This window comes from Apis florea, unplaced genomic scaffold, assembly GCF_048593485.1.
Source record: "Apis florea isolate Af1SG1 unplaced genomic scaffold, ASM4859348v1 contig_3158_pilon, whole genome shotgun sequence".
In the NCBI taxonomy this organism is placed as follows: Eukaryota; Metazoa; Arthropoda; class Insecta; order Hymenoptera; family Apidae; genus Apis; species Apis florea.
The window spans coordinates 3,300,032-3,314,705 of record NW_028256713.1 but is presented as its reverse complement, the minus strand read 5'-3'; the positions used below and the strand labels follow the sequence as shown (position 1 = coordinate 3,314,705).

At 24.5% G+C, this 14,674-nt stretch overlaps 2 protein-coding genes and 1 long non-coding RNA gene across 8 annotated transcripts; 2 read left to right on the top strand and 1 right to left on the bottom strand.

The window, feature by feature from the left end:
• Positions 1 to 37: 37 nt before the first annotated feature.
• On the top strand, positions 38 to 6,329 carry LOC100863594 (fatty-acid amide hydrolase 2-B). Of its 4 annotated transcripts, none has more exons than XM_086909390.1 (7): positions 38 to 135; positions 2,955 to 3,165; positions 3,389 to 3,592; positions 3,678 to 4,205; positions 4,274 to 4,663; positions 5,151 to 5,333; positions 5,437 to 6,329. In XM_086909390.1, the coding sequence occupies exons 2-7, from the start codon at positions 2,959 to 2,961 to the stop codon at positions 5,533 to 5,535; spliced, it is 1,611 nt and encodes a 536-aa protein (XP_086765516.1). In that variant the 5' UTR covers positions 38 to 135; positions 2,955 to 2,958; the 3' UTR covers positions 5,536 to 6,329. The 4 variants fall into 4 exon arrangements, with proteins under 4 accessions (XP_086765516.1, XP_012349315.1, XP_086765515.1 ...); XM_012493861.3 differs by lacking the exon at positions 38 to 135 and adding an exon at positions 952 to 1,149; XM_086909389.1 differs by lacking the exon at positions 38 to 135 and adding an exon at positions 1,352 to 1,501.
• Positions 6,244 to 13,959, bottom strand: LOC100863711 (clavesin-2). Of its 3 annotated transcripts, none has more exons than XM_031919950.2 (6): positions 13,853 to 13,959; positions 9,761 to 9,955; positions 9,140 to 9,344; positions 8,848 to 8,971; positions 8,526 to 8,738; positions 6,244 to 8,127 (listed from the first exon to the last, which is right to left on the bottom strand). In XM_031919950.2, exons 2-6 carry the CDS (start codon positions 9,918 to 9,920, stop codon positions 7,426 to 7,428), a joined length of 1,404 nt encoding a protein of 467 aa, XP_031775810.2. In that variant the 5' UTR covers positions 9,921 to 9,955; positions 13,853 to 13,959; the 3' UTR covers positions 6,244 to 7,425. The 3 variants fall into 3 exon arrangements, with proteins under 3 accessions (XP_031775810.2, XP_012349384.2, XP_031775809.2); XM_012493930.3 differs by having other exon boundaries at positions 13,525 to 13,909; XM_031919949.2 differs by lacking the exon at positions 13,853 to 13,959 and adding an exon at positions 11,192 to 11,509.
• Positions 13,195 to 14,210, top strand: LOC147657440 (uncharacterized). Its single transcript, XR_015292378.1, has 2 exons — positions 13,195 to 13,320; positions 13,433 to 14,210. It is a non-coding gene; the product is annotated as an uncharacterized LOC147657440 (long non-coding RNA).
• Positions 14,211 to 14,674: the final 464 nt, after the last annotated feature.

Here is a 14,674-nt window from a genome sequence, read left to right as displayed (position 1 = left end):
GCGATTGCGTTGCCATCTAACAGTCAAGGCGACGATCAGACGTATGTATTACAATTCAACGTTTGGAACTCTATATCTCAAATGCGTGTTAAAGATTTTAACAAAAGTAAAAAATAAAATGAAAAATAAATAAAGGTAAAGAGCAAAAAATATTGTTAAATTTGAAGAAATTTTTATTGGCTGAATCTAGTATATAGTAAATAATATATAATATATAGTAATCTAATATAGTATATAAATAATACATAACAAATCAAATTTAAAACTTTATTTTGTATCAAATATATATTGATTTTTTAATGTAATTATTTTAACATATTTTTTAAAATTTTGATGTAATTAATAGCATTAAAGATATTATTTAAAAAAAAAATGTGAATATTTGCAAATCAAATATATATATTCGAAATTTATTATCCGTAAAAAAATGTATAAAGATGATGAATGATGAAAATATTAAACTTTAAACTTACTATGTAAAACTTTATATTCTAAACTTTTTCTAAATTAATAGATAAAAAATAGTAAATAATGATAAATTAAAAAAAAATCATCAAATAAAATTTATAAATTGAACTTTAATGAAACATTGATAATCATAGATTACTTAAATTTAGTTTCATTATCATAAAAATATTATATTGAAAAAATAATGTAACAATAGCAATATTCTTTATTTTCAAGAACAATATATATATAATATAATATAAGAATACATAAAATAAATTAAATTTATCAAAATATTTGTTTTATGTTTATCAAAATGTTTAATAAGATTTATCTAATCTGATAAATTTATCAGAATTATTGATATCATAAAGATAACAGAATTATTGATATCCTTCCCGCTATCTGGCAGCCATCTTACAGCCTATCCCTATTAAACATCTTTCCGGCATAAAAGGTTATAAGTCCCAGGCCGGCAAGTAACTATAGCGATTGCGCGAACTTAGTATAGTTGAAACCGGTGAAGGTGTAAGCGTTGTCAGTCGACTACGTGTGTCGGAAAAAGCAACATCGTATCAAGCGCAACATTGCGCTTTCGACAAATTGTGACTTAAATCGGTTTTCTTTTAGTGAGGTTTCATATGATATCGAATTATTTATTAATCCAGCTTATTCTTCTAGCTGATTCATGAAAATATAATTGTAAGTGTATTATTTCTTATGCTTTCCATTTATCCAAGTATTAACCAATTCTATACATAATATTATAATTTATTATATACGATTGATATCTGAAAAATTCTGAATTGTTTCTAATATATATTTAAAATTTGTTTTTCGATCATAAATTTATCGTTGAAATGTCTGGACATTCAATCACCGTTATGCGAGTAACTTCGTGACTCTAGTCGATTGACCGTGCCCATTAAATGAACACGTTTAATAAATCATCGCGACTAACAATATATCTAATTTTTCGAGTGTTGTTTATTAATGAATCAAAACCTTTTCTTTGTAACATGCGAATGACTTCAAGACTAAAAACTTTCAACCGGTAAGAAACATTTAATCGTGATTAATCGCCTGAAATGCGGAGCGAGTTAATTTCCGGCTTGACGAACACTGTCAAACTCTTATGGTTTGGTAACTGGTAGCCTTGATGCGTAACACCTCAATTACATCATTATTAGTCTGACAGCGTGCTAAAATTGTTGCGCTGCCGGTGTTCATATACTTCAAAAGAATTTATTTAAATGTGACTCGTGTGTACATTAATGTTCGTCTGTCCAGACGCTCGTAGTACGCCCGATTAATCGATAAACTGACCGGCGTTTCCCATAAAAACCTACCCGGCAAATTGACACAGTGAGATAATTTGTTACACAAGGTCAGTTCATTAATCGACATTAGTAAAGTGATAAACATAGAAAAAGATAATAATCCAAATGATTCAATCGATTAATATGGATTCTATGTAATTGCTTTTTAATAAAGATGCTCTTTATTATAATGCAAGTTGCTCTTTAGTTTCATGAAATTTAATAATTTTATTAAAATTAATTAATTATATAATAATGAAATAAAATTATGGAATATAATTGATTCATATGTAATTATAATTGATTTAGATTCTATTATCTGATACTATTAATTCATGCTATTACGAATAATATTAACAAAATATACTAATCTTTTTCACTAACTATTAAATATTATAATTAAAAAAAAAACGTTTATAAACGTATAATTTAGAATAAGTCTCTTGATTTTTTATTAATATAAAATGTTCATTCGTAAAAATTTCTTTGTTTTTTTTTTCAAAAAATCAATAGCATCCTTTTGAGTTTTTCGAAAGTTTTATACTTTACATTTTCGGTGCGTCAAGTGCAAGTATTATGGACAAATTTTGTATTACTTAAAAATAATCACGTTGTATCTTAAAACATGAACATATTGTCGAGCAATAAAATATTAAATTACATTGATTATTATATCAGTTTGCACAATAATTATTATTGTTAATTATGTAAGAAATATATAAATTATAATTTATGTCTTATCTGTATTTTTAATTTTTTTTTTTGTTTATAAAATTCATGAATTCGTTCAATTCACATAGAAGAACGAAAACAAATGTAAATTACTTTTCGAAATTGATTAAAAGAAAAAAAAAAATAAAAACAGAATTTATTTTTAAAATGATTTTCTAATATAAATTTTTTTATTTATATATTATTTTTAATATATTTTTCTATTCTTTAATAAATATATTAATGGTTAAAAATTTATATATCTTTAAACATGTATCATCATAAAAAAATTATAATGTTATATGATTATGTATAATAATTAGTTTTTTATTATATATATTAATTTCATATTTTTCTTTATTTCCTTTCAGTTTTTTTTCAATATTCAATATAAATATTACAATATTCAGTTCAATATTCAATTTAAATTATATTTATTAGAATATAATAATTAAGATAATATTTAATTTTTTGTAGATAAATGTCAACTAAACACAAAAATCAGAATAAAATGAAGACTCAAAGACAAGTATTGAATGCAATTCATCGGCTAATTGAATTCATAGCCAGAATGATATACATGTTTATTGCATTTTTAAAAGGTCCTGCAGAATCTCAACCACCTATAAAGGATCTAACACTTTTACACAGTGCAACTACTTTAGCTTTTAAAATTCGAAATAGACAGGTAAATTTGATTTTATCTCTTAATATAAATTAAATCTGATTGTATATTATAGAATAAATTATAGATATTTCTAAAATAATTATTATTTTATATAATAATTATATATAATATTATTATATATAATATTAAAATTAAAATTAATCACAATTTACATTTATTTATATTTATATATATTATATATTATATATAATAAATATTTATGCATTAAAATTTATATTTACAGTTAATGTCAGAAGAAATAGTACAATCTTATATAGATAGGATAAGAGAAATTCAGCCAGTGTTAAATTGTATGGTAGAAGATCGCTTTGAAGATGCTCTCAAGGAAGCAAAAATATGTGATGAACTTTTAAAATCTCAGAATGCTCCATCTCCTCAAGTATTAGCTGAAAAGAAACCTTTCTTTGGTGTGCCTTTTACTACAAAAGTAATTCCATAAAATATAACAAATATATCTTATAATAACATTTTAAATATTAATATACATAACTTAAATTCTTTCTATTTTTTAGGATTGCATTGGAGTTGCTAACATGAAACAAACAGCTGGTTTGACTGTTCGTAAGAATATTATTTCCAAATATGATGCAGAAGTGATCAGATTAATGAGAGATGCTGGAGCTATCCCTCTAGCAACTACAAATGTATCAGAATTAGCTATGTGGTGGGAAACTTCCAATTGTTTATATGGAACTACGAAAAATCCTTATAATACTAGACATATTGTTGGTGGATCCTCTGGTGGTGAAGGTTGTATACAAGCAGCAGCTGGTTCACCATTAGGAATAGGATCGGATATTGGTGGCTCTATTCGTATACCGAGCTATTTTAATGGAATTTTCGGACATAAACCTTCTACAGGAATAGTTTCAAACGATGGTCAATATCCGAGTGCACAAAGTGAAGATCAAAAACGATTGCTCGCAATTGGCCCTATGTGCAGATATGCACAAGATTTATCGCCTATTTTAAAAATTCTGGCAGATAAAAATGCGGATATATTACGTTTAAATGAAAAAGTAGATATCTCGAAACTCAAGGTATAAATCGTTTGTTTAAATTGTTATGAATAATTGTATGTAATATATAAGTGTTTATTTTAATTTAGTTCTATTATATGGAAGACGACGGTGGTCAACTCTTAACATCCCCAGTTGAACTCGAAATAAAAGAAGCAATGAGGAAAGTGATTCGATATCTAGAAAAAGCTTATAAAGTCAAAGTGACTAAACTCAATATTAGAAAATTGAAAAAGAGCACTGCATTATGGATGGCAAATATGAGTTGTAAAGATGAGAAAGATTTCACGTATGAATTATCAAATAGAAATGGTCATATAAATTTATGGTGGGAATTTTTGAAATGGATAATGTTCATGAGTAATCATACATTAATAGCTCTTCTTACTGCTACGTTTGAAAGATTTGCGGTGAAGCATGGAAGCGACCAACACACTAAACTGATACAAGAAAGTAGGGAACTTTATCGGGAATTTCAGGTATAATCTCAAAAATAATTATTCATACTTATGAACTATAAAAATGGCGTCTTACAAACTGTTGATGCAATATTATATACATTGATAAGTACTTGTAATGTAACTCATCAGGATTGGAATTGGCTCCTACCTTCTTCGTCTTCTTTTCTTACTATTGCATTGCGGAACAATACTCTTTATTAAAATGGACGTAATGTCTTTCTCGAGTCGTATCGTGCAAACTGGTCAGAATACTAGTCTGTATTTTACGGTATCATGAGTTATTTCTAATAAGTAGTAAAAAAATATTGCTCTGCATGTAGAATGAAATTTTTTTCCATTCGAATAGCAAAGAGCTCTATTATTTTTTTAAATCTCTTTTGACCTTGTAGTTGCGCTAACGAAGCAAGAAAACGAGTGATTGAAGTTGCAGCATGCATCCATAAATATCCAAATTTTTTTCTTTTTCTTAAATATTATGTATTCTAATCTAACATTTTCTTAATAGGATATTTTAGGTGAAGATGGTGTATTTCTATTTCCAACACATCCAACTGCAGCGCCATTACATCATGAACCGCTAGTAAAAGCATTTAACTTTTCATACACTGCTATTATTAATGTGTTGGGCTTGCCTGCTACTGCTTGCCCTTTAGGTTTAAATAAACAAGGACTTCCTATCGGTATACAGGTATGATTCACAATATTAACAAACCAGAAGTTCATTTATTAATTTATTCATTATATTTACTAGAATAAGAATTTTAATATTATGTAAATTATATCCATTATAGATTGTTGGTGGCCTACATCAAGATCGTTTAACTATAGCTGTTGCTGAAGAATTAGAAAGAGGTTTTGGAGGCTGGGTACCTCCGGTTATCGTAGCTTGATATATTTATTCTTTGGACAATAATCTAATGCGTAATATGATACATAAATTTTTTTTATCATACTCTGCCATTATTATTTTTCGAAAACTAATTTACACCTGATTAATTCATACCAGAAAAAAAAGTACAAATTCATATTCAAAAAATAGATCGATGTTTTAAATATTTTAGGAAGAATTGAAAAGGAACTGATTATACGTATATACGTAATATGATAAATATAAAAATTTTCGAATCGATTCATAATCGATTATGAACTAAAATTTCGTTAAATGCGTGAAATTATACGTATATTATTATATTATACATATATATATATTGGATATATATATTATATATGTATATATATATATATATATATATATATATATATATATATGTGTATGTGTATATTGAGATGCGTATATTTGTATTTATAAATTGATGTTAAAAAATTCATTTTTCTAACAAAAATCATGTTGAAAGGAGTAATAACATTTGTACATAAGTAAACTACTACACTGTATTTAATTACCGTTTTTATATACCTCATTATAGATCTCTACATAGGATTTTCTATTTTCATACGAAATGAGAGAAAGAGAGAGAGAGAGAGAGAGAGAGAGAGAGAGAGAGAGAGAGAATGAGTGAATAAATGATAGAAAAAGAAAAACGAATTATGTACATGGTAGTAGGGTGCTTTCGGTAATGTGATAAAAGTATTAAAAATTTTATGTTTATAATGTGTATTAATGTTAATGTCGTATACATATATATTTTATACTAAACAAATAAATTTTTATTCTATTATTCTATCATAATTTTTCTTTTACCAATGACTTATATATAAAAAAAAAATAATATACAATTTTTATAGTAAATTAAAATTTTCCATTTTACAATTTATTGATTTATAATGACAATTGTAAATTTGAATTTTTATTGTAATAATATTGTTCTTATTATAAAATAAAACTAAGAAAAATAATCGAAATATTAAAATATTATTTTATTTAAAAATATATTATTAAGAGAACTAAAAAAATATCTATGACGCAATTTCTATCACACTTAAAATTCTAAGTACATAATACGCTTTTTTGAGTATGTAATATGAAATGAGAGATCTTTGATTTTATAAAACTTTTCTTTTTGTTGTCAATAAATAATAATTTAATACATATTTACAATTCTAATAATCGTTGTACAAATACTTTTAAAAAATATGTAATGTTTGTATGTATGAATTTCATATGTGCAACAATATTTTTTACTTATGTGTGTTTCATGGATAATGATAAAAGTCGATTGAAAAAAATTACGCAGATAAATATATCATAAATTTAAATTAGCAATGTAAATTAATAAATTATTTAAAACTATATGTAAATATGTCTATTAGATAAATAGAAAGAGGAACATAAATTTCTAGCAATGTTCGTTTTACTTTTGTCATAAATTTGTAGCATGTATGTATTTTTTTTTCACATTTTAACAAAATAATAACATATTATAATAATAATAATGGTTGAAAGCTTTTATAAAAAGAAATTTATATCTTATAATAATAAAAATTAATAAAAAAAAAAAATCAGAATTTAGTAATTTAATTTTTCAATTTTTTAATTATCCAAAGAATTGGTTCCAATTATTGCAAAATCTTATATTTATAAAAAGGGATATTATATTTATAAAAAGCCTCATTAATGTCTATATACTTATAAAATGACATATATCACAATATATCTCTTAAAACTTACAAAATGCAAGTACTAAATTTTACGATTTAATTCTAGATCTAAGCCTAGCGCAATAACATTTGATTTAATTATATTTAAAATCAAAATGTCAAGACTTCTTACATAGTATTTTATTAATTTGTTTTAATCTAAGAGATCGAAAAAACTAATATTACGTTATGAGATTTGTTTCTTCTGAAAGAGTTTCGATTTTACCTGAATCAATTAATGCATTCTCTGATCTGTTATCCAATGAATTATCCTTACTATCGTCACTATCAGGCCTATTTGAGATTTCGTATTCATTTAAATTTTTTTCAGACTGAGATTTTAATAAATTATCTTTTGCATCTTTATACTGTTCTGTTTTATCATCAAAATAATTTACATTATCATTGCTTAATATTTTATCTCTATTTTTAAAATAAGAATTCTCATCTTCCTTTATCATTCTGTTACTTTCTTTCCTTTCTGCATATCCATTAGTGCGATTAATTAGATTCAGTTCTACGTTTGTTCCTTCGATTTTCTTTGAGGTCTGATTTTTTATAGAATTACTAAAGGGATTGAAAAATCGCCTACCATTTTCTCTATTCATACTATTGTTCGATTTTATAGAATCTGCCTCATTTCTTTTGTGACTCTCTATGTTTCCAGATTCAAATGTTTTATCATAAAATTGTTCTACATTTTCAGCCTGTTCTTTTTCTTTCTTTATTGCAGCCAGTTCAGCTTCTTTCATTGCTGAATGAATAACTGGTTCAGCCCATAATCCTGGATTAAATGCTGGCCCTGTGCCACCTAGTTCCGCTGGCAAAATATCAGTGGGTAAGTGTTCATGTAGAGTGCTCAAATTGTTTCCATGTAAATAGATCTGAAAATATTAAATAGATATATTTTAATAATTAAAAAAAAAAAATTAATCTTAATCTTAAAGAATTATTCTTGGGAGATAATATACTGAAATTCTTTGGAATTAAAAAAAAATACTTATTAAATAGAATTATATATTTGTTTTATGTAAATCTGATTTCAGATAATTTAGAATTGTTATTATCTTTTGGTCAATATTTAATTTCCGATATCTAAAAACTCAATATAATACTACTTTAATTTCTGTATTAAATGATTATATATGCAATTATAAAGTTATTATGTTATTATCAAAGATTTTCTTAATCAATTTTTAATTATTTTTTATCATAATAAATCATAACAAATCACTGTAATTAAATATTTTTAAATATTTTAATTCTCAACAATTTCTTTTACCTTATTTCGAGTTTTTTCGTCTAAGAAAGGTTTTACAAGAGCCAACGTAGCTTGAACATAAAGCGGCGCTGATAAGAAATGTATAGCTTTGAATCTAGCAGGAAATCGTCCCCGAAGAGCAGCTATTAGGTTTCGCAATGCCGCTGCACCTAAGGCACCGCCCTGTCGTAAAGAGAATCCGCTCCAATCTACCACTGCCACGAAACCGGATTGCTAGCAATGAAACATTCAAAATTGTAGATTAAAAAATATTTAATATTTAAATAATTTCATTTTGCATTTTTTCAAATGTAATATAAATTTACAAAATTAATCATTGTACCTGATTTCTTGGATCTTGTATAAGTATTTCTAGAACTAAAAAAATAGCTCGTTGAACTGATAATGCTGGTACTGCGATCGGATCCCATTGTGAAGCTAAAATAACAAGTACGCATCTTCCTTTTCTAAAAATTAATTTAAAAATATATAAGTACAGAAATAAAAAAATTAATAAAAGGAAAAAATTATTCTTAAAAATTATTCAAAAACACTAATTTCTTATAAATGTTAATTTGGATAAAAAAAAGATCTAGGATTTGTTAAGTAAAATAAAATAAATTTTAAATTGGTACCTATCGCGTGCAGGAAGTACACCTGGTATTCCTGCCCGAAGTGCGCGCTGTAAGGCTGGATCTCTAGCCGTGAGATTACCGAAGATATCCTGTCGATGTGCTACTTGTGCTTGATAAGCAGCTATCAGGGCAGCAGCTTGTTCTGTGCGATATTTCCGGGCCAACAGGAAACGCGTAATATATTCATCCGTGCAATGCTTCAAGTCTAGGAGCAAAGAGACGGGTCATTGTAATGCTTCACGTGAAAAACTAAGTGGCAGGAAGCCGCTCGACCCGGAAATTCGAGAATCGTATGGAAAACGAATCAGTCTAACCGAAGCTTAATTCATTTGCACGGAATCATTGATTTACTATTGTTAATGGGACAAGTTAAATGAAATGTTTAAAACGAAATTATAGTAATTATGATGAATTTAAATATATAAAGAATTTTTTGATATATGAATCTTTAAAAGAATTATAATAAAAAAAAATATATATATTTTCTTTACAATATACTTTTATGAAATAATATAAATTATTTTTAATATATTAATATCGTATCTTCAATTTATTAATTTTCATCAAAAATTTTCATTAAAAATTTTAATGATGAAAATTTCAAACGTTACGAATTCTTACCTACATCCGGCATTTCACGTAATATTGCTCGAACAGTCTTAATGGCCAATTTCTTGTCGCGTTTATCAAATCTAGCTTCCTCTTCATAAATACTTCGTGCAAGTGCCGAACTCATATGACCTCTTGTAGTATCCCACATATATTCACAATACTCAGACATTTTGCAAATTTTTTCTTTTCTGCTTCACCACAAATCTGAAGTAATTAATTATAATTAAATTGAAAAAAAAATTATTGTATTTTACCGATTTTAAATAAAATTTAAATCTTATCGGTATATGAATATTTATAATCTTTCATAAATCAAAAAATATATCTCAAGATATAAAAATAAATATAAAATATAGTATATATCGATAATGGTAATAGATAATGATATATGAAGTATTCTGCAAATCAAGAAAATAAAACAGACTCCCTCAAAATAAATGAAATATTTTATAAATGAAATTTATTTCTATAATATGTATAATATTTATTTCTATAATCTTTAATAAAAATAATCAGTCAATATTAATAACATCAGATATTCAATGTTTTATTTTTTCCTTGAACTTTCTTCATGTTATCACTCTTTGTAATAAAAAAATGAATTATGAGTAATTAATTAGTAAGATATCAAACAAGAATTTGTTACAGGAATGACTCATTTCTAAGAGAAGTACCATTAAGAAATAACACATCTCGCACATTAACTGAAATTAGTTTGCATAACTATTTATCAGGACTTTTACTTTAATCTTATATTTATATTTCGTAAAATATATAATCTTATATTATATATTGCGTGAAATCGTTTATGAACGATTAATCGTTTCAAATTTACATTTTGTAATAAGAATCTGGGTTATGAATCTATCTTTTCAAAATATAATTCATTTTTTTAATAAATAATCACACTCAATATAATATTTTAGATAAACTTTGAAACATACATGTCAATAAATATCTTTATTATAAATAAAAGAAGATATTGAATATATCAATATTTTTTTTTATTATCATTTTCATCAAAATAAAAAAGTACAAATTTCTTATAACTCGTTATAATCTGTTAGAAATAAAATTGTATTTTAATTACGGTGCATTTATTAATTATTGAGAAAACTAATTAAATATAAATATTAATAGAACCAATAAAATCGAAAAAATTCAAAGGAACTCATACAGACATAGTTAAGGTTATCGTTATACATTGCATTGAACATAGTATTGTTTTTGGCATAATGTACTTGATACTATATACTCATGTACACCATTTTGTCATATGACATTTTTCTGGAAGCCATATGTTAAATTCGTATAAACTATATTATTAAAAAAATTATAATATTGTAAAACAAATGTACATATTCAGCGATAATATAAATCGTGACTCGATAAACAAAAATGTTATAAATCATAAACTATATTTTTCTTCTAAGAACTTACATATGTAAAATATTTTCAAAAATTTTTGAAAACACTGCAATAAAAATCACACTCCTTTTATGTTGTTTTATCACTGTTAAAATTATTCACTACACAAAATTTCGATTGTGATTTTCGCAAAGAAAAAAATTATATTTTGTTATGAATTAATTTAAAAATATTCCAAAATTAATTTATCATGGTATCAAAAATATATATTTATTTTAAATTTGTAAATAAGAGATACAAAAAACTTATACATCGGAACCTCGTTGCTTGAACGGTCACGAGCGAACGGTGCGCAATGAAGTCGCCTGTTGCGATTCGCTCGAAAGTGTTAGAGCATTGAGAAACAAAGGAGCGAGTGAGACTCTCAAGGAGAGAAGTTTGCAGGATTGGAGAAAGAAGGAAAAGAATTGCCTGCGGTATAACGATGGATTTAAGACGCATTAGATTGGTTCAAATGCGTGACTTAAGTTTCATAGAAACTTAAAAATCCAAAATAATTTAATTTTTTATTAATTTATTTTTAATAAATTAAATATTATATTTCGGCAAAATATCTTAGGATATTCAAGATTCTCCAAATTTTTATATTTTTTAAATCCATTTATAATTACGTTTCTTTTCCTAACAATTTAAATTTTAAATGTTCGATTTAAGTTTATATAGAATATAATTAATAAAAAGAAAGCATAAAAAAATGATAATCCCATCATTATTTTATTTCATCGAAAAAAATAAAAGTACGAGAAGTTAAAGAGAGATAAAAATAACTCGGTATCGAATATAAAAAAGACTGATATAGTTAGAAAGAAAAAAAAAACGCGCTAAAATCAAATAAAAAAAAAAAGGATAAAAAGCTAGAGAGGGATGAACAGAGATAAAAAAGAAAAAAGTAATACGCGGGGGAGAGACCAAATATTGACAAGGAAGGAAAAGGACGATCGCGAAAGTTGCAGTAAAAAAGATAGAGAGAAAGACAGACGAAGCCGGTTACCAGTACGGCTGACTCACTGATCGTTCTTGTTGCGCTATCAAGTAAAACCGTTCTCCAAAAAATATGAACAAGTAAAATATATAGAAAGTACAAATGGAAAAATAAAATTACAAAATTCTATATTTTTTAACAAAAAATCCAATGATGCATCTTTATATGAATAAAGAAGTTTTAATATATTTTTACAATTGTAAAATTTCTTTATTATCAATAATAAAATTTTTGTATTTAATTATTATTTTGAATGTAAAATGCAATAATTGAAAAATAATTTTAATAATTCAAAACTTATTTATCAGCAGATAATATTATAAATTTTAAAGATAAATTTATTTTCTTATTACACACCTGTGTTTAAGATTGGTTATTGACTTGAAAAATATTAATTAAATAAATATTTTGCCTTTAGTTTTTATCGATTTAGTCAAATATATTTCAAAAATTTATCGTTGATGCGTGCATTATTATAAAAAAAATTAAATCTCATAAAAAAAAAATAAGTATCTTACTTTAAAAACAAAAAAATAATTTCATATCATATCAAAAATTACAAGTCATAGTTCATCCGGAATAATTTATCGCATGTATTTATATAAAATATCTTCTGTTGTAAACATTTTTCCAATCATTTTGCTCTTCATAAATATTTTGCTATAAGATAGATATTATGAAATCATTATTTATTACGATATATAAAGAAAAATTTTTATAATCTCATAAAATAAACAAATTTTTATTTTTCATACTATGTAATTATTGCAGAGTCATAATTTAAAAGCGCGAAATAATAAATTACATGATAATAACATTTACAACGATCAATGATTGGTAATTATAATTAATAATTAATGCAAGAATTCATATTGAAATTCATATTAAAAAAAAAATATGCATATAAAAAATATTAGTACGGAACGCTTTCAATATATTTGGTAAAATGATTAAAACGTTAGTGTATATCCGATAAAGGAAGATTTTGTTTTATGGCGCGAAACCATTCAATTCTTTCACCGATCGATTCTGTCAAGGACGACAACCAATGATATACTTTAGATTAAACACAGTAATCTAAGGTTATGAAAAAATTGTTTTATAATATTTAATTTATAATTGTGAAAAAAACGCGAATTTTTAAATATTATATAAAAATGTAAATAATAATTTTAAGTATATTTCTTAAAAAAATATGAATAATTAGAAAAATATTATGATTATATTATATGTTACCTGTCAATTATTAAATTGAGAAAATTATATTTTAGATGACAAGAGAGTATAAATTGTTAAATAGAGGTTAGTGATTCGATATATGATATGTTATGTTCAATTGAGTTCAATAAAACAATTTACTCACGCTTGAAAGAATTCCTAATGATATTCAACTTTAAAATCACTTAAGTATATGAATAAAATATATATTCAAAGTATACAACACACACATTATATTAATCTTCTTTTCTTCCAAATTGAAAATAAAATTATTAATATAAAAAATAATTAATTTTTTATAAACTTATTGCCCCATCCTTAACACTGATAAAAATTTATGAACATGAATAACATATAATCCATAATATATGTTTAAATTTTTAAATTAATAATTAAACAAATAATTATATTTCAATGGACTATTGCAAAATTCATTTAATAAACGGTTTTAAAACTATGACACATATACTGACTTTTTTTGCGGTGCACCGTGTGCTTGCTGCACTCGAAGGACGAAAACAGATCTGTTCGGATAACACCGCCATACATTACGCAACATAACGGTAGAACTATAGTAAAGAAGAAGATAGAAATTACCGGTTTCTTTTGGCGTTGTAAAACGTGGCCTAATTTCTCGAGATTTTGATGTTTTAATGCAATCAGATTTTAACATTAATGTACAGTTTTAATTTTTTTAATTATTTTAAAATAATTTGGAAATTATTTTAATATTAAAAATTTATTTATTAAAGAATATTAATTTTTATATTACATTGTAAATAATGATTTTATTTTGTATGAATATATAAATATATATAAGATATGAAAATATAGAATTATTAAACAATTTTTTTTTAGCTGAAGAAAATTATCAAATCATAATTCAAATGAAATAAAAAAAAACTATTATAATTATATCGTTAGAAAAAGGATGGAATAAGACAGAAAAATCTGGATTATTACCTATTACATAATTCAGACTTATTAATTGATATCAAAAGTTATACAGTTTTTCTTAAATAATAAAAAAAATTTAACTATGTATAGTTCAATGCAATTTTAAGATTTGAAAAAGTTAATTTTAAAATTATTAGCAAAAATAAAAATAAATTTTTTTAAATTATTAAAAACTTAAAATTGAATTGTGCTATAATAGAAAACATAAAAAAAATATATATTTTTCACTTTTGTATTTTTTACTTCTAAAACTATAAGTGTTTATAGTTACTTGTTTATACTACGTCAATAGTATAGTTTTTTACAACTTTAACCACGTTAAATTCAATAGACACATT